The sequence below is a fragment of the Portunus trituberculatus genome, chromosome 49 (assembly GCF_017591435.1).
Source record: "Portunus trituberculatus isolate SZX2019 chromosome 49, ASM1759143v1, whole genome shotgun sequence".
Lineage (NCBI taxonomy): Eukaryota > Metazoa > Arthropoda > Malacostraca > Decapoda > Portunidae > Portunus > Portunus trituberculatus.
In genome coordinates, this window is record NC_059303.1 from 15,080,597 (window position 1) to 15,103,208 (window position 22,612).

Here is a 22,612-nt window from a genome sequence, read left to right on the forward strand (position 1 = left end):
GCTCAAGGCCGTACAAGTGCTCTTAGCTGACGCTAGCAGTGCAAAGAAAAACAGTCAGTCACAAAATAAAAAATCAAGAAATATAATTATATTCAAGGGTATGACGCTGCTAAACTGCCGAGTTCATAGATAATTAATTGAATTTAAATAACCTGCAGCCAGCACATAATAAAATTACATTATATATTATTCATTCATGAGATATGAAATAGCATTTATGAACTGCCTTGCGGGCCTGATCAAATGGTCTTGGGGGCCTTATACGGCCCGGAGGCCGGACGTTCCCCACCCCTGAGATAAATAGTAAGGAAATAGAAAGAGAGAGAGAGAGAGAGAGAGAGAGAGAGAGAGAGAGGTTATGTAAGTCGTGTACATCCGGGTTATTTTTGTTCTTGCCTTTTGTTTAATGAAAGGTCACTCAAAGGTCATACGAGGCGGTGGCCCTATTATAGGTCACAACATTCTCTCTCTCTCTCTCTCTCTCTCTCTCTCTCTCTCTCTCACACACACACACACACACACACACACACACACACACACACACACACACACACACACACACACACACACACACACACACACACACACACACACACGTGAAAGTGAAATGATCCAGTATGTAAAAAGAAAATAATAACAAGGAAAAATAAGTACGAGTGAATAAGAAGGAAATTTGAGGCGATAAAGGAACAGTTTTGTAGGTTAATTGAGTTTGAACTATGGTGAAGATAACACTATCATTAATTAGCTTGAGTACCATGACGCGTTTCCATATTCATTCTACTCACTATTTGGTGATTTAACAGCTTCAGAAACTTAATGTGGGGGATTGAAATAGTGAAGACTGTGGCCATTAATCTTCATGGACCCTTCCTAATGTCAATAAAATGGTCTATTCGTACACAAATCTTAAGGTAAAAATGTGTCCCAGTATTGAAGGAGTAAACCACATTAGTACCATGGCGCGTTTCCGTGTCTATTCTGCTTGTAATTTGGTGATTTTATACAGCTTCAGAAACTTGTGGCAAATTGAAATAGTGAAGACTGTGGCCATTAATCTTCTGATCTCCATAGACGCTTCGTAATGTTGATAAAACGGTCTAATTATATCCAAATCTTAGGGTAAAAATGTGGTAATTGCCATCCTTAAGAGGCTAATTGAATAATAACGAATGAAGAAAGAAAGCGAGTAATTAAGATGGCTAAGAAAAAAAATACTATTAGAAATGATATTAAGAAGAAAGTAATACCAAAAAAACATTAGAAAAGACACAATAATAGGAATTTGAGGTTAAACAGGATATGAAGTAAAAACTATATTGGATGACTAAGGGTTTCTATGTTGGAGTCACAGTTAACCCCTTGAGTACCAACACGCCTTTTCATATTTGCTTACTAAATGGCGATTTTTACACTCAAACATGTCGGGATTAAAATAATGAAGACTCTGACCATTAATTTTCTGACCTCCATAGACAGTTCTTAATGTAAGTAAAAGTTCTCTGGTCATACTCAGAACTCTAGTTGGCGATATTATACAGCTTTAAAAACATATGTGGGGATTAAAATAGTGAAGACTATGGCCATTAATCTTCTGACCTTCATAGACAGTTAATATTGTAAGTAAAAATCCTCTAATCATACCCAAACCCCTGGTAAAAAGAGCGTCTAGTATTGAAAGAGTTATACTAGATGCGATATTACACAGCTTCAGAAACATATGTGGGATTAAAATAAGAAGACTCTGGCCATTAATCTTCTGACCTCCATAGACAGCTCATAATGTAAGTAAAATCCCCTAATCATACTCAAAACTAAGGCAAAAAATAGCGTCCCAGTACAAGGAGTCAGTAATGTGATTAATTTGTGTATTTCAGGATCGGGGCAGTGCACGGCGAGGTTGCTGGTGAAGGTAAGGAAGGTGGCAGGCAATCGGTTCACTGCCTGTTTGTTTGAAAGTACGAGTAGTGTTCGTTCCGAGCGGTGAGTGGGAAAAAAATGTTCTTATCATTCCTTTCACCGTGTGTGTGTGTGTGTGTGTGTGTGTGTGTGTGTGTTTGTGTGTTTGTGTGTGTGTCGATCGGTATGTCGGTGTAAAAAATGTTGGTTATTTAAAGAAACACTAAATTACAGTATGTATCGTAATATTTAGTTGGTCAGAATTTTATCATATGTATTTTACACGCACACACACACACACACACACACACACACACACACACACACACTCTCTCTCTCTCTCTCTCTCTCTCTCTCTCTCTCTCTCTCTCTCTCTCTCTCAACAAGGATTTCTGTAAACACACTATATACTGCGTTGTCATTGTTACGATCAACAAAACATAAGATAAAATTCTTCCATATAGAATCTAACATAACATTTCATCAATAACTGAATAAAATAAAACTTTGAAACGCGAAACAAAATTAATAAGCTCGAAAAAAATATAACGATTAACAGGCGTGTCATTAACAACTAACAGCGAGATAAGAAATAGATACAAAATTACCATGAATTTCCTTAGTAAATGTCAACTAACGAGATAACAAATAGATACAAAAATACCATGAATTTCCTCAATAAATGTCAACTAACGAGATAACAAGTAAATACAAAAATACCATGAGTTTCTTTGATAAATGTCTCTAAAACTGGTGAAAACAGCGAGAATAACAACAAAATAACAAAGTATACAACTAGAAACGCATCAAAGAAAACCGGTGAAGCAGAAAAATTGGAGTGGGAGACTAAAGAAAACGAGAACATTACTTGAAATTAATAACACTAAAAGAGAGAAAAAACTCGCAAGCAAGAAAGAAAACACATGCACCAAAAATCAGAATAAAATAAGAAAAAAGAGGAGAAAAAACACACTCAGCCTTTAACCTTTAACAATATAACTAGACAAAGAAACCTGATGGAGAGGCGACATTAGGAAGAGGACCATTAGCAGAACCATTAGCAGGACCATTAGCAGGAGGAGCAAGTTGTGGCAGGGACTTCTCCACCCTCGCCACGAAGCCACTGTTGCCCGTGACGTTATAGGTGGTGGTGTAGATGATGTTGTCGGGCATGAGCACTGAGTAGGAGCCGAACACGTCGCCTAGCTCGTTCATAATCTCCGCCTTGTTCTGGAAGTTGTTTGTGTCCAGATCGCTCACTGTGTAGGAGTAGCTATAGGGGAGGACTGGCTGCTGGGCGTGGGGTGGGGTATATGGAGAAGGAAAGGAGAGAGGATAGGAGAGGGAGAGGGTAAGGGAGAGGGAGAGGGAGAGGGAGAGAGAGAGAGAGAGAGAGAGAGAGAGAGAGAGAGAGAGAGAGAGAGAGAGAGAGACCTGGTTATTAAGTGAATAAAAGACAGACAAAAGCTCGTGTTATCTAGTGAGTGTTTTCACTTTTCACTGGTATTTGACAGAGGGAAGCTTATGTTATCAAGTGAATATTTTGCCTTCCACTTTTACTTGCAAAGAACAGTCATCTTTATAGGTTCCTGAATGACTGAGGCGGGTAGAGATTGACTGATAGGAAGACTGACTGACTGACTGACTGACTGACTGACTGACTGACTTTAACCCCCTTGAGTACTATGACGAGTTTCCATATATTCATTCTGTTTACTATTTGGTGATTTTGTACAGGTTCAGAAACTTACGTGGGAGACTGAAATAATGAACACTGTGGCTATTAATCTTCTGACCTCCATATACTCCCTTAATGTCAAGAAAATTGTGTAATCGTATACAAATCTCAAGGTAAAAATATGTCCAAGTATTGAAGGGGTTAAGCATACTATTTACAACAAAACAAGTGCTTGAATTACATAAGGCCTTCTAAGAGTCGCTAAACATTCACCATCACTTCCCACTGTCACTCACCCAAACTTGTGTCTCAGTGGGTGCCGTCTGGGGGAGGTTCTGCGTGGGATCTGTTTGCTCGAAAAGGGGGAGGTTGGGAAGGATGACGGACTGTGGGGCGGGAGCTGATTGAATGCTGGCGATGAGGACGGCGAGAAGTGGGAGTGAGACCTGAGGAGGGAAGAGAGGGGGAAACTAATTAGCTTAAGCTCCTGACGGTGTTCTGGTAGTCATAAGAAGATTGCAACGTTTACATTGTGTTCCCTTAATAGCCTTTTTTTTTTATATACATTATGGGCTTTTCACGGGAATTTGTGGACTAAAGGAGGTATTTTTTGGCTACACTGTCAGCAAAAAAATACTACAGGTTAATGATAACCCTTTAGTATTGTTATGGCATAAATCTTTACTTGTATTATTTAAGATTGCTGTTGGTGGTCTCAATATGACTTGTTCTGAAGCGCTTTGTTCTCTCATCACGATAAGTTTCAAGAGACACAGATGATTCACCGAGCTCTCCAGACTTAATAATGTAGAATTCCTATTTATCCGTCACTTGTCCCGGCTCGACACATTCTTTTGGAGGATTCTCTCTGTGACTCTCGCCGATGTCTTGTCCCGCGCTTCCCCCATGAGCCTTAGTTATGTCTGCGTCCGTTTTGTCATGGTGTGTGGGTATCAATCAACAGAAAAAAACATATAACCGTGAACCTCACCTTCATTGTGCCGTAGCTTCGGTTTTAACCGCTTTGCCGTCAGCTGTTAAATATCAATGCTTAGGTAATTCGTTTGTACTCCGAAGGGAAGAACTAACAAAGAGTGCGTGTTGCTTCCTTGCCTTGGTGAAACACTCTGATGATAAGGCTGAAAGTCCCCGCCTTTTTATATGCACTGAAGGGGGAAGGTACCACTGAGAAACGCATAGGAGAGATAAAAAGGGAAGGAGGCAGAAAGAGAGAGTAAGAACCAGGAGAGAGAGAGAAAGAGAAGGTGGGCGATGGAAGCGGTGTTCCTTTTTGGATGGGTGTGATTGGAGAGTGTAAGAGAGGCAAGTGGCATAGAGAAGGTAGCTTTAGATAGTGTTAGATGTATATACGGTGTGACTGGCCGTGATTAAGGTGTACAGGCGTCAGGCAGCCATGGTATGGATGGGTGGAGATTATCAGTGAAGGTTTGGGGATAAGTGGAATCAGGCAGTGTTGGTTTAAACCCTTCAGTAATTATTCTGGTTACAATTTAGCGATTTTATACAGCTTCAGAAATTTATGTGGAGATTAAAATAGTAAAGACTCTGATCATTAATTTTTGACCTCCATAGACCTTTCCTAATACAAATAAAACCGTCTAATCATACCCTAATCATACCCAGATATCATGGTAAAAATGCGTCTCAGTACTGAAGGGGTTAAGATTAGACGTTGTAGGAGTTAGCCAGCAGTGATTATGATTAGATAGTGGTTAACAGTGAGGTGATAGGTGCAAGGGGGGGTCAGACAGCCGTGAATTAGGTGGGGTGTGGTCGGGTATATGTAACGGCCCCTGGTTTCCGTTCAGGGATAGACTCCGGAAATAGTGACTGCTTACACGCGTGGTTGAGTCCAGGCGTGAGTGTTGTCTCTCTCTCATAAGCAAGGAAGGGGAAAAAATTACAGACACCTTTTTTTTCTTTCTTTTCCGGTTTAGTTTTTTTCTTCTTTTTTTGGTTGCATGTGAGGTTTTCTTTTATGTTGTTGCTTTTATTCACTTTGCTTTTACTTTCCTGTATGTGGTTTTGATTTTATTTCGCTAAATAACTAGCCTTGCTTCGTTCAAAACTCAGGTCACCTACTGTACGTAGGTGACTTACCATAAAATTTCAGTTATTTTCGTCGTCGTACTTTTGTTGTGTTATTTGCTTTGTGCTTTTTTGGAAGGTTATATACTCATGACTTGCTTTCCCTTCAGTTATATTTTTTCCCTTCCGTCGTACTTATATGTTCCGATTCTTATTGTGTATGGTTTGTGGACATGGATACACTGACAATGTGTTTTACTTCGTTCATTGATCCTCTGGTACTCTTGGCCAGTGTGGCGGCGGAGCGTGCCGGGTCCACATTGTAATTTTCCGTTGGTAGTACTTGTACAGTACTCTGAAATGATGCAATATTGTTCGTTACACTACCACGCATTCTCAAATAAGGACCTTACAGCGAGATAACAGCACTCTTACCCTCAACCACTATTGCTTGAAATGTAAAAAAAAAATCCTGAAGTAAGTTGTGCGGTGTGAATGTTTCACGTCAACATAAAAAGGAAAACCGAAAAGAATACCAAAGCATGCATACTATTTTCTTTCATAAAGATATAACTGAGAAAAAGTAAGAGATTTCACAGATACGCATTTAAAGATATATACATATTATTTCTTTTAATGAAAATAGTGAAAGGATTTCAGTGAAAGTAGGACGCTACAGAATCCGAGGAACTTCATTCTCTTAGGCCCCTTTCACACGAGGACACACTTGCGGACCCCGGTGTCCAACTTTGGTTGCCTTCCATAGTTTTCAATGGAGTTTTTCACATGGTGCCATCGGGCATTTAACCTAAGGATATTCGGTGCGGCCTAAGATACTGAAAAAGAAAAAAAATATGTCCAGCTGTAATAAAAACTGAAATAAAGTTAGCAAGCCAGCAAAGCCAGAAATATGGCAGAAAAATGTGCGTACTTTTTTTTCTACCATAGAAAAAGTAATCTATACATTATAATTTTCTGTTCCCGCTTTAGCCAGCAAAAGAAAGATGACATCCTCGTTTGACGTCATTCTTTCGCCTGACAATCATGAGAAGAGATGCATCGCGTCTGTGTCGGTCATTGGTTCCTTGATTCTCGCTCTATCACTGTAAAGACTATTTTCTTTCAATGTGTAAGAGTGAGGAATGCTTTGATGTAAAAATGTTTGAAGTGAAACATCAATAAAAGTAGATATAGATCATTAAAGTTGTTAGTGCTGTCTCAAGTGATGCGTTTGAGAAATCGTATGACTGCCACATCAAACAAGAAAATCAAGCAGAAATGAAGGAAAGCATTTAGTGTGATCAGTAGTGAACACGTAAAGAGTCTTGTTTCTGAGTCTGTATTAATCATCTGGTATTCCGAACAAAGGAAGAAATAGTTATTTTATGCAGTAGTTATCGACCACTAAGACAAAGCTACTCAAGTACTCCCATCCATTTTCTTCAATACCGTTAGAGGTCCCTTCCCCCCACGTCTCTAATTCAACATACACCATGACACATTCCATATGTTATTACTTTGGATTTTATTCTAATACTTCTATACAGTCGGCTCTTTACTTGAAGCAGTTTTTCTACCTATGATTCTAGCAAAAATTGACATCTGTCATTGGCCAAAGCTAAGCTGCCTTTGACGTGTACCATATGCCTGCCTGCCTTTCTCTTTCCCTCCACACCCCCTTTTCTTGTTCCTTCTCTCCCCATCTATGTTTCTCATACCTTCTTCACCTTCATATTCTCTCGCGTTTTCGGTGTGTGTTGTGTGCGATGTGGTCTCAGTCCTGCCCGAAGATCGGTCAGTATGAGCTCAGCTCTTTCCGTAGGGGAAAGGCTGGCTGAATGACGCACACACACACACACACACACACACACACACACACACACACCAAGTGGCAGTTAACAGTTGAATTAAATACCAATTATACATACAGCATTGTGATTGGTCACACACACACACACACACACACACACACACACACACACACACACACACACACTCGACAGTTAACTTTGTGGGTGTGTAGTGTTAACACCATACAACACGACACCACCATAACACCACCAGACACTATCACCACAGACAAACGCCAGGCTCCACCACACCATAGCACCACCAGACACCACCATCACCACCACAATAGCACAGACACCACCACCACCAACATACACAACCACCAGACACCATCACATACCACAGCACCATCATACCACACACAATACTATACCAACACCACATCAAACATCCTTGGCGCCCCGACCTGCCCACATCAAACATCCTTGGCGCCCCGACCTGCCCAGCCGCAGTGAGCACTGAGCACCCGCCAAGCCACCGCTAGCCCAACCACCACCCCGCCGCACCCGAGGTAGCAGTTTTCTCTCGTTTAGAACGAATTCGAGTGTTTTGCAGGTGTTTCCGTATGATTTAAAAGCTCGCTGTGTTGGAGTAGGTTGAGGTGGAGGTGGAGGGGCCTAACACTACCACCGGCCTGACAGTGACAGTCGCTTGCCGCCAGTGTCATCCACTCACTACATTTGGGCCGCCTTAAGGCACAATTCAGTTCTAGGGAGACACTACAGAGTGATGATGGCCTCTTCCTTGGGTATATAACACACACACACACACACACACAACGATGATAATGTTGTTGCTGCTGCTGCACTCCCTCACACACTTCCATACCCCATTTCTTCTACCTATCTTATTTTAGGTGGGAAACAGCAGGAAGTGCCCTGGATACACTGAAAATTGAAGGGAATGTTGATGAGTCGATATGGAGAGGCACGGTGTGTTGGTGGGAAAGGGTCTTTTGGTTCGGGTCATGGTGGGCGCTGGGTGGTCTGAACGGGGTTATACTTAAACATACATCGCTAATTTAACACATCAATGAGCTATTTATCTATTTTGGTGGTTGATTCTGGCTTTGCTTCACTCTCTGGATGTGGAAACACAGGGAAGTGCAGGCAAACATTGGTGGATTGACCTGGGGTGAAGGCACGGCTGAGGTCCCCCTGTGGCTCAATATTTACGTAATCTAATTCATTTTAAAAATCGCGAGAAGAAAAAAGGCACCCAGACTGGAATGCACTACATTTTTTGACGCAACGAATACTTTAACAAATAACCAAAATATAATAACGTAACCGAATTGATTGTTTACAAAACGAAAGACACCGAACGGTCTTTAGGTCATAATAACGGCACCACCAACACATCATAATGTCGAGAGGGAAAGCACAGCCACACTACATTGTTACATTTTCAAATTACGAAAAGTTTTTGCTTTCCAGCCAAATAAAGGAAACACAGATTCGTGGTCATATAAAGATTTCAATTTTTTATTTTGATTCCGTTAAAATTTTTGAATTTAAAAGTACAAATTGTTAGACTGAATTTTATGGAATATTATTTCTTGGATTATGTCTTTCATATTTTTCTAAGCTTATTTTAACCACTAAAACAATCCTAGATGTGATAATTAAAAAAAGTTATAATTATAGAATGCCGAAAGTGCTACTTCAACGAAAAACCAGAAAACACAGCTAGAGTGGATCTAATTACGGATTATAACTTGAGTTACTTTCTTATTAGCAAATGAAATACAAAAACAATGGAAACTCTAATAATAAACGAGAAAAAATCGTGATGTAGAGCAGTAGTTTTTTTTTTATTTTCACACGACCTCCCTCTTCTCTCACTTACCTCTCTCATTATTTCCCACCCCTTCACCTACTACCACACAGGGAGCCTTTAAAACACGTGCAAACACCTGCAAAACACTCGAAAAATGCCCAGATTACTGCAGGGTGAATGAACTGGACTACCAACCTGGGGTTGGGGTGCCTGGGATGCCTATATATATATATATATATATATATATATATATATATATATATATATATATATATATATATATATATATATATATATATATATATGTGTGTGTGTGTGTGTGTGTGTGTGTGTGTGTGTGTGTGTTTACCTAGTTGTATTGTACATAGTTCAAGCAGGGCTTATAGTGTCCTGTCTCCATGTCTCCTTTTATCAAATTTTTCTTTAAAGTTATGCAAATTATGTGCTGTAACTTCATCATCACTTCATGCTTTCCACTTGTGTGTGTGTGTGTGTGTGTGTGTGTGTTTAGTTGTGGTGTGGCTTTTACTCTTAAGCGAAGGGTGTTGTAACCATGAGAGAGAGAGAGAGAGAGAGAGAGAGAGAGAGAGAGAGAGAGAGAGAGAGAGAGAGAGAGAGAGAGAGAGAGAGTTGTAACTTCACCACCACATTACCAATGCAAAAAATAGATGAAATATAAATAGAGTAAAATTTTCTGATATGTTTATGTTAACATTCCTCTCCTCATCCTCTTCTCTCTCCTGCTCCTCCATCACTCTTGTTGATTTTTTGTCAACTTGCATTGTTTTGATATTTGTTTTATTGATAGAAATGCAAATGAAGTTACCGTCCTCATCATCCATTGTATTTCTTTCATGATTGGAGTAACATGGTCAAATTTATTAGCTCCCCCAGAGGCTACTTTGGGCTCAAAATTTTGTGATTTCTGCACCCTGTGAAGAAGAGTTACATTTGTAGAGCCCCATATATACAATAATTCATCAGGCTGAGAACAAATCTGTACAACAATATAGTTTGAGTTGGATTGTTAAAATTGACTCATTCGTCTCATAAACATCAAGACCCATAATTTTCTTATTAATTTTGCTGATATACACATGAAAAGCATAGATGTGTCAAAATAAAAATCTAATTTTCTTTTACATGAGTATTAGGGGAAAATGCACACTGCATACTGTAGTGGTTAACACACACGGCTCACAACCAAGAAGGCCAGGTTTGAGTCCCAGGTGCGGTAAGGCAAATGGGCAAGCCTCTTAATGTGTAGACCCTGTTCATCTAGCAGCAAGTAGGTATGAGATGTAATTCGAGGGGTTCCCAGTGTGTGAAGGGAGAAAAAACTCTCCTGCGTGTGTCCTGTAGGTGGCATATGGAGGAATACTGTATAGACATACAGCGCAGTCTTGAATAACCAATAAGAGACTGTGGACCAAATCTGTGGAAAGGGAGTGATGACTCTATCAACATATCTAACCAGGAACAACAATGGACGTACCACAAAGAGTGTGGCACGCCATTGATGCCATTGGTGCTCACCATCACCATTTATAAAGGTGAAAGGTGCCTGGCAGTACATTAGACAGAAGTTGTCTATTCCCAATAAAAATGCACTGTTTTCTTTTCTTCCAATAAGAATGGACCTTTGTTTTTTCCAATAAGAATGGACCAGGCTATTAAAAAAAAAGTAATGTTTCATATTATACCTTATTTTATTGTGCTTTAGAGATGATGTATGCATTCATCACCATCATGACTATCGCTTTAACGTTATTTTTGTTTTTCTACAAGCACTTCATTCCTGGCAGCTAGCAGCATGGAGACACAGGATATCATTGCCATATTGTACTACAGAATGTATATGGATTTTCTCAGCAAGGTCATTTCACATAAATGGAAAATCAATTAGGTCCAAGAAATCAAGCCTTATATCATAAATTTTTTTCTCAGTGTGTCGTTCATATGTCTTGAAATCTTCCTCTTAGAAGAGTTAAAATCATAGGAAGGAGGAAATAGAGATACAGGAAGGGACTTCCAGAGTTTATCAGAGAAAAGGATGAATGATTAAGAATACTGGTTAACTCTTGCATTAGGGAAATGGATAAAATAAGGGTGAGAGAATGAAAATTTTGTGCAGTGAGGCCATGGGAGGAGAGATGGTATGCAGTTAGCAAGGTCAGAAGAGCAGTTGACATTGCAATAGTGATAGAAAATAGCGAGATGCAACTTTGCTGCAGTGAGAAAGAGGCTGAAGACAGTCCGTCAAAGGAGAGGTGTTTGATAAAACAAAAAGCTTTTCATTCTGCTGTATCTAGGAGTGCAGTATAAGTGGAACCATCCCATACTTGGACAGATAAGGCTCTTGTACAGAGTTACCAGCTAGCTAGGAGGGTGAGAAACTAGTGGAGACAACTCAGAATGCCTAACTTTACAGAGGCTGTTTTTGCAAGAGATGAGATGTGAAGCTTCTAGTTTAGATTATAAATGAAATACAGACTGATTTATAAATGAAATACAGACTTATTATGTTCAGTGTAGAAGAGGGGGATAACTGAGCATCATTGAAGAAGTGTGGATAATTATCTAATTATCATGAAGATTGTGTCAAGTTGATAGGTACATGAAGGATTTGAGTGTTTCAGGCATGGAACAATATACTAAGTTTGCTCTTAACGAATCAAAAATTTTCAGAGTTAAGAAGTTAAGTGTTCTGTGGTTTCCCTGTATGATCTGTTTGCTTTCTTAAGGATTGGAGATCTATGAAAAGATGTGCTAAAGTGGAGAATGGCATCATCAGTGTCAGAGTGGATAAGATATGAAGTTTGGTTTAGAAAATCATTGATGACAATGGATGAAAGGACAGAAACCTGAAGATCACCACTGTTAATAGGTTTATGAGAAGAGCAGTGAAGGTTTGCCACAGCAACAACAGAATAGTTAGAAAGGAAAATTTAGATGAAGTTATGGAGAAGATTGAAGCTGTAGGAGGATAGTGTGGAAATCAAAGCTTCTGATATGTCTAAGGCAGTGTTTCTCAACCTTTGTTGGTTGGCAGTGCACTAAAGACATGTTTTTGATTTGGCGACGCACCATCTCTTTAGTTTCATAATTAATTAACCTTTTACTCCTTCACGGACGGTGTGTTAACCATAATATCTCAGTTACACAATATTATTGATAAAATAATAGGTACAAATAAACAGCAGGAAACAGTGTGTACTGTAAATAAACTATTATTACAAAAAAATACATACCTTATCAATGAGACACCTGTGCCTGCCTGGATTTACATATCCTCTCTATGTTGGGAGGGACAGTTGAGACACACTCTCATTTCCTCTTCAACAGAAAGCAAGTTTACTCAGGGACTTAATACCAAATACTTCAATTTTTAATACCAGATTCACTTTTTCAATACCAAACTAATGATAAAGCATGTTTTCGTAGTTTTATATTAGTACCTGTGAGTTGTATGACTTGCATGAGACGCTTAAATCTCGAAACAAGTGTGGCAACCGGAGGTTTTGAGAGAGGGAGGAACAGGGGAGGGACAGCCTGGAAGGATATGAAAAATAGTTGTCGTGGGTCGCTATCTGGTCGGCGTGGCCGTAACTAATGACTATTTATTCGAAGCCTTATAATGGTAATCCTGGCGTCTCGGGTCTGCTGGGTGACGTTGAAAACAGAATGATGCAGTACTGGCAAAAATTCACCCTGAACGTTCCGACTCAGATAAGAAAAACATTAATTAAACTTTTAATTACTACTTGCTTACTTTTATGGTAGCTCAGGAATGCTAGCTGACTGCACCTCTGATGGATGGGTACAGGACGTGTCCGAGTACTCGCGGCGCACTTATGTGATTCCCGCAGCGCACAGGTTGAGAAACACTGGTCTAAGGCAACAGCAAAAGTTTCACCGAAGTCCCTAAAAGAGGATGACCAAAACTTGATAAGGAAAGCCATTAGTATTGTTGTAATGATCTCTTTCAGGATGACCAAGTCTCTTTAGAATATTGTGTTTAAATAATATGCATGTCATCTCTTTCCTTTACAAAACTTCACCAGGCGCTTCTTTGGTGCTCCTCCCATTTGTCGTATGATGTGTATTTTGGAAGTCTGGATCTTCCTTTCCTCTAAGATGCACTCAGTGTCTTCCCATCAAGCCAACCCATCTATAGGAGTGTGCCTTATTTCCTAGTGTGTGTTCATGTCACAGCTCTTTACATCCCAGACACATACACAGATGCATGTTATTGTTTATCAACTATAGATAATCTTGTTCAATCTTGCAGGTCCTGGGCAGGGTGCTACAAAATAAGAACTATAGCAAGCCACACAAACACTATGGGAGTGGAAGAAGACCACAAGATCAGCTCAAGCAGTACAGTGAGTGACTAGCTGGTGATACACAGGAATTTTTATGGTGCTGTACTGTGAGTTGTTATGGATGGAGTTGATGGTTATTATACTGCTTTTCTCATCTTGAAATTACTTATCAGATAATTGAAATAAATGGTATATGAAATTTGTAATGTAAATGAAATTTGTAATGTAAAAAATGGTATATGAAATTTGTAATGTAAATGAAATTTGTAATGTAAAAAGATCAAGAAAAAAAAAATTTGGATGTAGAAAGGACAGAAAGAAATGATATAGAAAGGACAAAAGAGGCAGAAAGAAATGATATAGAAAGGACAAAAAAGGCAGAAAGAAATGGTGACAAGCTGTAGTAGGTGTACTACTGACACATAGGCAATGTGTGATCTGATGCAGAGCTGATGCTGGCTACAACTTTTGCTCTCCCTGCCCTTCTCTCTGCCTTTTACCTTAAGTGGACTTTGAAAACTTTTTTTTACACTACCTTCTATTCTCATATTCACCTAAATCCATAAGAGCATCATCAATAGAACCAGTGCTCAGAACTCATGTAGACGACTACCTTCCATTCTCATATTCATCATGTCCATAAGAGAGCACTATAGATAAAATAAAAACCCATTCACCTCTGTGATATATCCTATTAGTCTGACCTAGATACTGAACCTCCAGACAGTGGCCAGGTCTTGCCAGTGAGGTCTTGAAACCAAAGCTCCATTAAGAATCAGTAATGGTTATTTCTGTTTTCTAGACAGTGATATACTTTTAGATAGATAATAATAGATGTGAACAAATCTTATTTCATGATCTAACTAAGAGAATGTAGTAAGGAAAGTATAAATTTTTTGGATATTCTTTATTAGTTTATCACACTTTCCTCACTACTGGTGAGGTGCCTTTCTCTTTGTTAGGACTGTGGCAAGGAAGAAGCCTCTTCTCAGTCTATAGATAGCCGTTTTTCCACCATTTTTTGGACATCCTATTTCTTTCCCCTCCCTTTAAGCTATACTTGTGTCCATCTCTCCCAACATAAGGTCAACCCACCCAGAAGAATTTTGCCTGGTTTCTTCTGGGAGTGTTCATGTCACAACACTTCTCTTCTCAGATACACAAATGTTGTTCTGTTGCAGTGATAATCCTATTTTTACCTTGCAGGTCCTGGGCAAGAAAAAAAAGTGAGAAATGCACCAACTTGTTGTATGAACAGTACTGAAGTGAAGAGGACCACGGCCATCCACTTGCCTGTGTAACAAAACGCCAGGAATGCCATCCACTTGCCTGTGTAACAAAACGCCAGGAATGCAAGAACTGCAATGAGTCCGTCACACAAACAGTACTAGAGTGGAGGAGTGCTGGCATTATAGCCAGTAGCTGCAGGTGATGAAATTTTCAAAGCAATGTTTAGAAGCAAGAAATAGGGCAAATAGGATCCTGGGTTTTATAAATAGAAATGTTAGTTATAAAAGTAAGGAAGTGGTGCGTAGCTTATATAATTCCTATGTTAGGCCCCATTTAGAGTATTGCATACAGGCCTGGTCACCCCACTATAGGCAGGATATCAACATGTTAGAAGCAGTTCAGAGAAGAGCAACTAGGATGATACCAGCATTAAAGCGCCTGGAGTATAGAGATAGATTAAAGGAATTAAACATGTTTTCATTTGAGAGGAGATGTATAAGAGGGATATGATAGAGTTATTTAAAATGTTCTCAGATACAAACTACATAGATGTGAGATCTTTCTTTACCTTAGAGGAGGGAAATAGGACTAGAAATCATGGCAGGAAGATTAGAAAGCAAGGCTGCAGGTTAGATATAAGAAAATATTTCTTTAGTCATAGAGTGGTAGACTTCTGGAATGCATTGCCAGAGACGGTTGTAAATAGCACTAGTTTGACAATGTTTAAAAACAGATTAGATAAGCACTTAAATTTATTAGATTTATAATTATGTATAGCACTGCATGATAGTTTTTATAAGAAATTTACTATAGTTAAATAAGACATGATCCCCATGTATGGGGACCACAAATTGTAGAGGATTTCGCTGCAGGACTTAGCCCTGTTAATGGGCCAAATATTTAGAATTAGTATATAATGTATTGTGTACTTGTAAGTGTATCTTTAAGTACTGATGACGAGGTCACTGTGCGACTGATACAGGATAACCTAGATGGGCCCTGGTGGCCCTTTGTTATCCTATTATTTATGTTATGTTATGTTATGTTATGACAATATATGAGAGAGGAACACTGCATCCTACTTTAAAGATCTGATTGTCTTAACAACATACACTCGTCGTAAGACTTGGTGGAGATTTTTTTATAAAAAGAAATTGATGATATAATCCTTAGTTGTTAAAAGATCAAGAATCCTTAGTTGTTAAAAGATCAAGAAATCAATAATGAGATAATAAGTTGTTTATTTTAAGACTTATTTACTATCACTTGTTGCTCTTGTACCAATATCACACAGCCAACAAACATGTATTATTGTTCTTTTTTAACTTCATCTATCTTGAGGCTGCTTTGTTTTAAAGTTTTCAGGAACCTATGTTTTCATGAATGGTGACTCTTCCTAGCAACTAACTTGTATTTTTTTGTCTCTTACTTGATAGATTTGTGATGGCTGGGGCAAGAAAATGTCACCAGTACTACTACTACTGTCTGCATAGATAGATGTACTGTGGCTGCAAATGAAGTGCACCCTGCCTGCAATGCAAAAGCACTTAAGAGAGTGGACAGAGAAATATTGGTGCACGTGGGCCACAGTACGTGGTTCTTGATCAAATGATATCTGGCAGCCACACTGGGTAGCAAGGTGACTCTAGTGTACTCACCCGGCCTCACTGCTGCTCCAGCTGTGTGGGGCTGAGGTGGTTTATGCTTCACGTCTCTATTCAGCGTTTTAAGCATTCCCTTATCCCACTTGTTACTGGCCATGCAGATGACCAGCATGGGTCCAGAGTGACTTGTGAAGTTGGAAAAGGCTCACATTTTGGTGTTGAAGTTAGTAAAGTGACAATAAAGGGGATGATATCTTTGCATACTGGCCGTGGCATGACAGCTATCAAACTTTAAGCTGATGCCCAAGATCTCCCACCAAATCAAATATACCAGCTCATAAATCACAACCTAGAGCTAAAAGTGAAGACTTCCCCAAGCAATGACACTCCTATTGCTCTGAAGAAAAACCCACGCTGGACTGCCCAACAACTAAAAGAAGGGTTGAAGAGCTGAAAATGAGATTTGTGAGGTGGTATTTGATTTGAAGGAAGATCTTGGGTGTCAGGTTGAATCTTCTTCATAGCTGTCATGGTACTGCCAATATGCAAGGATTTCTCCTTTATTGCCATATTTTCTTCCGTCATTGTCAAAATGTGGGCCTTTTCCAAGTCCAGAATTGGCTTTGGACCCATGCTAGTTGTCCGATATATAGTAGCCAGTAAACAAGTAGGATGATGAAATGCTAAGTAGATGTGAAGTATAAATAAACCTCCTCAGCCCCAGAACTAAGCAGCAGTGAGGCTGGGTGAGTACACTAATGTCACAGTGCTACCCAGTGTGGCTGTCAGATATCACTTGATCAAGAATCCATCCACTGTGGCCTGTGTGCACCATTGTTTCTCTGCCTGCTCTTTTAAGTACTACTTTGTATTGTGAGCAGGGTGCATTTCATTTGTAGACACTGTATGTAATGCAGATTTACTGTCTACTGAGTGAGGGCAGCTTGCCTGGATGCTGTTGAATCCAGCCCAGAATTTCTTGGGCCATTTGTGGGGCCAGTTTGGTGTTTGTGTGGTGATATGGACAGCCTCGATGTTACTTCAGTTAGTGTTAAAAAAAGCCTGAGTATAGATAGGAAAATAGTAAAAAATGAGTATAGATAGGAAAATAGTATTCTGTTCACTACATCTAACATGACACATCCTCCTTACCAGACAGAAACTCTCCCATGTCACACACATCTAGCACATTTGCTGTGGGACTCAGACCACTTGTATAGTTCCTCCTTGTATACAAATATTTATTTTACTTTCTATACATACAGTGGCTGCCATCATACCATCCATGTATATATATATAATATATATACATCACGGAGCCTCCTTTTTTCCCTTACATCATCATGTCACAGAGTATTCAGAGTACTATCATTCTTCGTGTATATATATATATATATACATCACGGAGCCTCCTTTTTTCCCTTACATCATCATGTCACAGAGTATTCAGAGTACTATCATTCTTCGGAAGCATTATATATCTTCTTATCCACTTCACCTTTCTGTATATCTCACACACTCTTAGTTCCCACTCTCACTTCTCTTCTCACACAATTCATTTGATTTCGATTCCTCCCAGCATTCTTATATCCCCCATATATGTCGGTCATTCCTGCACCTCTTCCTCTATTTGTTTCATTCCTGCACCTCTTCCTCTATTTGTTTCATCAACTTTCATTCCACAGGGTACACCTTTCTCAGTTCCATGAAGGTGCTCTAATCCCACATCAAGCCTTCTATTTCTGTGTACCTCAGTGTGTTCAGTTCTATTTTAACTACTATACTCTCTGCCCCCCACTTCTAACTTGACAATTTCACTTTTGTTCCATACAGTTCACATCCATATCATACATTATACTGGGCATGGCAATAATACTCTTCCATGACGTATCTATCATCACATCATATTTACTTGCTCTTTCTTATTCTAGCTGCAGTCCCCAATTGTCCTCACCCACTGGTTCACCAAGCTTATCTTTTTGCACCCATTCAGACTCATCCACATCACTGAATACTTATATTCTCGTGCCTGGTTCAACTAATTTTCTCCAGTTCTTCGTACCGCATTGCTTTCATCTTCTGACCTTATTCACTATTATTTACCTTACTTTTCTTCTTAGACTAAAAACCTAACTCCAAAGTCTCTCCCATATCCATCCACAACATCTAACAACAAACTTTGCAACTCAGGATGTGATTCACTCATGAACACTACTGCATATAGAGAAGCACACCTATCTCTTACTTATCATTCCCCACACTTACTCCTGCATTCATTCATTCATCCCTAATCTGGCTGCCAACTCCCTCTGTATACAAGCTAAAAAGGGTTGGTGACAATATACATCCTTGCCTGGTGCTCTTCAGCCAGTCTGTTTCTATATTTCCTAGCCTGTATTTGGTTCTCATGTCAACATACCTGCTAGCTACACATTATGTTGATCTTTTTTCACTGAACCCAATCTTTCCTAACACTGCCAACTTTCTGTCAAGCTTGTCTGTCATATGTACATATATGCTTTTGCTATATCCGGAAAACTCAAATATAGTTACCTCCATCCTTTCTTTTCCTCTCAATTTATTCATACCACACATCATCCTCAGTTTTCCTGTCCACACGGGAATCATCTGTTCTTCACCTAACACTCCAGCTTACACAATCTCTCATTCAAAACTGCACTAAACACTGCAATTACTAATGCCATCAGCCTATAGTTTTCAGCTCATTCTTACTTTTTTTTAATGCCATCAGCCTATAGTTTTCAGCTCATTCTTACTTTTTTTATCTTCCCTTATGCAATAAAGTCACCCTCATTCATTCCACATTCTTGGTACTCTCTCCTCCTACCACATATGGTTAAGAACCCCTCAGTCATCCTGTTACCACATATGGTTAAGAACCCCTCAGTCATCCTGTCAATCACAACCTCCCCACCATTTTTATACATCTCATATGGTGTACCATCTGGCCCTGCTGCCTTCCATATTCTTCTGCCTATTTTACACATCCCTCTGCCTCCTTGCTGATTCTCTCATTCAGTTCATCTGCATTCTTCCTCTCCAGTGTCACACATCCTCTCATACCACACACCTCGCCTACACCACCCACTTCTTCCCAGAACTGTTTGATTACCTCCCTGATTCCTTCCTTTTATAACTTCACCATTCACTTTCAAACTCTCCACACCAACATTTCCCTACATATTCTCACCCCTAATGAACTTGTACCATTATTCACAGTCATCTTCCATGCCTTTCTCTCAAAGATTCAATCACACTTCACTTTAGCGTTCATTATCATTCATCTTGCAAGTCTCTGTTGCTTTATATATACTGCCCATGCATCTGCCTCATCACTTTCAAGTCTCTTTTTCTCAACCATCTGCACTGTCTACCCTCTCTTTCGCTCCTTCCTGGCCTTTCTAATTTCATCATTCTCTTCCTTGGTTTACATACTTTCTGCCTACTCTCACAAACCCTATCTGATTCTCGGCAGCACTTTGCACATTCTCGACCAGTCTCTCATTCAGGTGCTTCACATCATCCACACTTGCATCCTCATCCCACCTTCTCTCACTCAGATCTACCTGAAAGTTATCCCACCCTACACATCTCTGTCTCCACTTCTATTCCTTACCTACCATGCTCATTTCACTTCCACCCTGCATCAGGCATTCCACAACCAGCATATTGTGGTCAGACAATATTCACTATACCATCCTCATCTATCCACAGGTGTGACACAATTTCATGCATTCTTCTCTTGTTCTTTATCATTTTATCTTCATTTTTTGGTCCTCTTATTATCTCTTCCTTCTTTGTCCTTTTCTTTTTCTCTTCCTCCTGCAATAGTAGGAAACAGTTAATATATAAAAGCAACAGAAAATAATTACTACTACTGTTCTTATTCTGCTTATTCATAGTTTTCTAACTTCCTATATTATCTCTTCTTCCTTCTTCCTCATTCTCAAAAAATGAGTCAAAGACCTTACTTAATATATAGAATGAGAAACATGTGTAAGAAGAATAAAGAAAAGGAAAATAAAGAAAATGCATACATTAAATGTTATTTTTACTACCCCTATAATTTTCTCCACCCATAGTTGATAATTCAAACAGCAGATTACAAAATAATTCCTCCCAGTCGCTTACTCTTACACCACCCAACATGAACTGCCAAAGTATAACACCTAAGAGACGCTGAAGTACAAACTTATACAGGCCATACAGCCGAGTGCTGGTGTCTGGGATGAGTCAGAAAGTAGCTGTGACAAGATTAAGAGTGATTTTATTGTGTTGTGGATGTTATGTATTTCAGTTCTTGAGAGAGAGAGAGAGAGAGAGAGAGAGAGAGAGAGAGACAGTATTAGATATGGTAACTCAAGAGATCTAAAAGATAAGTATCATAGACCAAAAGTCAATGATACTTATTAAACTATATGCCTCGATCTCTTCTCAAAACCACTTCGTGTCTGCCTCCCCATCCCCACTTCCTTCTTGCTGCTACACTCGTCATATACACACACACACACACACACACACACACACACACTACTACTACTATTACTACTACTGCTGCTGTTGTAGCTGCTGCCACTACTACCACTAGGTACTAGTAACTGCTACTGCTACTACTATAACTACGCTCCCTCACACACTACTATATCTCATTTCTTCCTCATATCACTGCACTTTATGCATTTTAGGTAAACAGCAGGAAATGTCCGGGAAACACTGAGAACTGAGGTAAACGTTGACGAGTTGACATGGGAAGGAGGGATGGGGGTCTTGGTCCGGCTCGCGAAATTTTTTTTCCCAAATGATTTGGAGTGTGGGGGCGGGGCTTAAGTGATGTGTGTGTATGGTTAACTTAATGATAATATTTTATTAACAATAACACGCTCTCTCTCTCTCTCTCTCTCTCTCTCTCTCTCTCTCTCTCTCTCTCTCTCTCTCTCTCTCTCTATGGAATGGAATGTATATCTATAACTAAATGAAGGGTTCTCAACTTTGGGGTAGACGTATCTCCTGTGGTAGACTACTGGAGAGGAATTCTGTGGATACGTGACAGGTAATACAATAGTCACTCTTGCTAGTTTTCTATAGATCGCGTCGTTTCTCACGCGTACGAAACAGGTACCGTCATCACAAGCACAACTGTTAACGCGCAGATGTCAAAAGATTTCCTTCTCTCTTGTGTCATACTTTGAAGGTATGTTTCAAACACTCTTACTTTATATCTTATATGTAGCCTACTCATTATGTTCATTAGTCACAGTATTAAGAGTTCCACTCCACAAGAAGTCTCAATGCAATAGCGTTTTGTGTGGGGTTTGGTGGTCATGAATGACACTTGACATTACATGAGCATATCAGCATCACCTCAGTCATTTAGTTTGAATTTTTTGTGCACAATAATACCTACTTCAGCACCCGAGCTGTAGCAAACCAATCTGCATTCTTTCTGCCTGTATAATGTATGTAGCTATACATTCACGTGTAATTTTATTTATCACATTTGTAAGTATGTTAGACTAAAATGCCTGAAACCAATTTTAGGTTTCGAGCATGGAGAATTGTTAAATCAAGAGCAGGTACCGTCATCACAAATAAGACATCAGAAAATTTCCTTCTCTCGTGTGCCATGCCTTGAAAGGTACGTTTCAAACAATTTTACCTTATATCTGAAATGTACTCATTAAGTTTATTAGTCATAGTATAAGACTTCCACTCCAAGTGGTTGTTTTCTTATATGTATATATATATATATATATATATATATATATATATATATATATATATATATATATATATATATATATATATATATATATATATATATATATATATATATATATATATATATATATATATATATATATTCTGTCACATCGTATGTATTTGGTTATAAGTAATACAGTATACCCAACCAAAACTTATTATCCAAATCATGTAAATCAGACTGATTAAAACAACTTTTGAAGTGATAGCAGGGGCGAATCTAGAGGGTGGGGGTTCAACCCCTCCCCTCTCAGCAAATCCTTTGATGGAACATTGGGGGTAAAATACCACATGATTTTTGGCAAGGGGAAATGTGTTATTTCAGAGAGAGAGAGAGAGAGAGAGAGAGAGAGAGAGAGAGAGAGAATATCATGGTAGGCTTGTAGGTGGTGAAATAGAAGTGGCTGGACACTGGA

The 22,612-nt window shown here is 39.2% G+C and overlaps 2 protein-coding genes across 8 annotated transcripts in view; one reads left to right on the top strand and one right to left on the bottom strand.

Annotated features, from left to right (window-relative positions):
* Positions 1-17,504, top strand: part of LOC123499167 (exosome complex component RRP40-like) — a 69,053-nt gene extending 51,549 nt beyond the window's left edge. For 2 of the 6 annotated variants that reach the window (XR_006672895.1, XR_006672896.1), the window contains exons 2-5: positions 1,878-1,912; positions 13,548-13,688; positions 14,788-15,009; positions 16,248-17,504. The gene's annotated coding sequence lies outside the window, so the exon portion shown is untranslated. Of the gene's footprint in view, positions 1-1,877; positions 1,913-7,638; positions 7,989-13,547; positions 13,689-14,787; positions 15,010-16,247 lie in introns of those variants that run through there. The other 4 variants (XR_006672899.1, XR_006672900.1, XR_006672897.1 and 1 more) reach the window with 4 other exon arrangements.
* Positions 2,306-5,081, bottom strand: LOC123499169. 2 transcript variants are annotated; one of them, XM_045246869.1, is made up of 3 exons: positions 4,569-5,081; positions 3,874-4,023; positions 2,306-3,192 (listed from the first exon to the last, which is right to left on the bottom strand). In XM_045246869.1, exons 1-3 carry the CDS (start codon positions 4,572-4,574, stop codon positions 2,899-2,901), a joined length of 450 nt encoding a protein of 149 aa, XP_045102804.1. In that variant the 5' UTR covers positions 4,575-5,081; the 3' UTR covers positions 2,306-2,898. The 2 variants fall into 2 exon arrangements, with proteins under 2 accessions (XP_045102804.1, XP_045102805.1); XM_045246870.1 differs by having other exon boundaries at positions 2,306-3,189; positions 4,569-5,061.
* Positions 17,505-22,612: the final 5,108 nt, after the last annotated feature.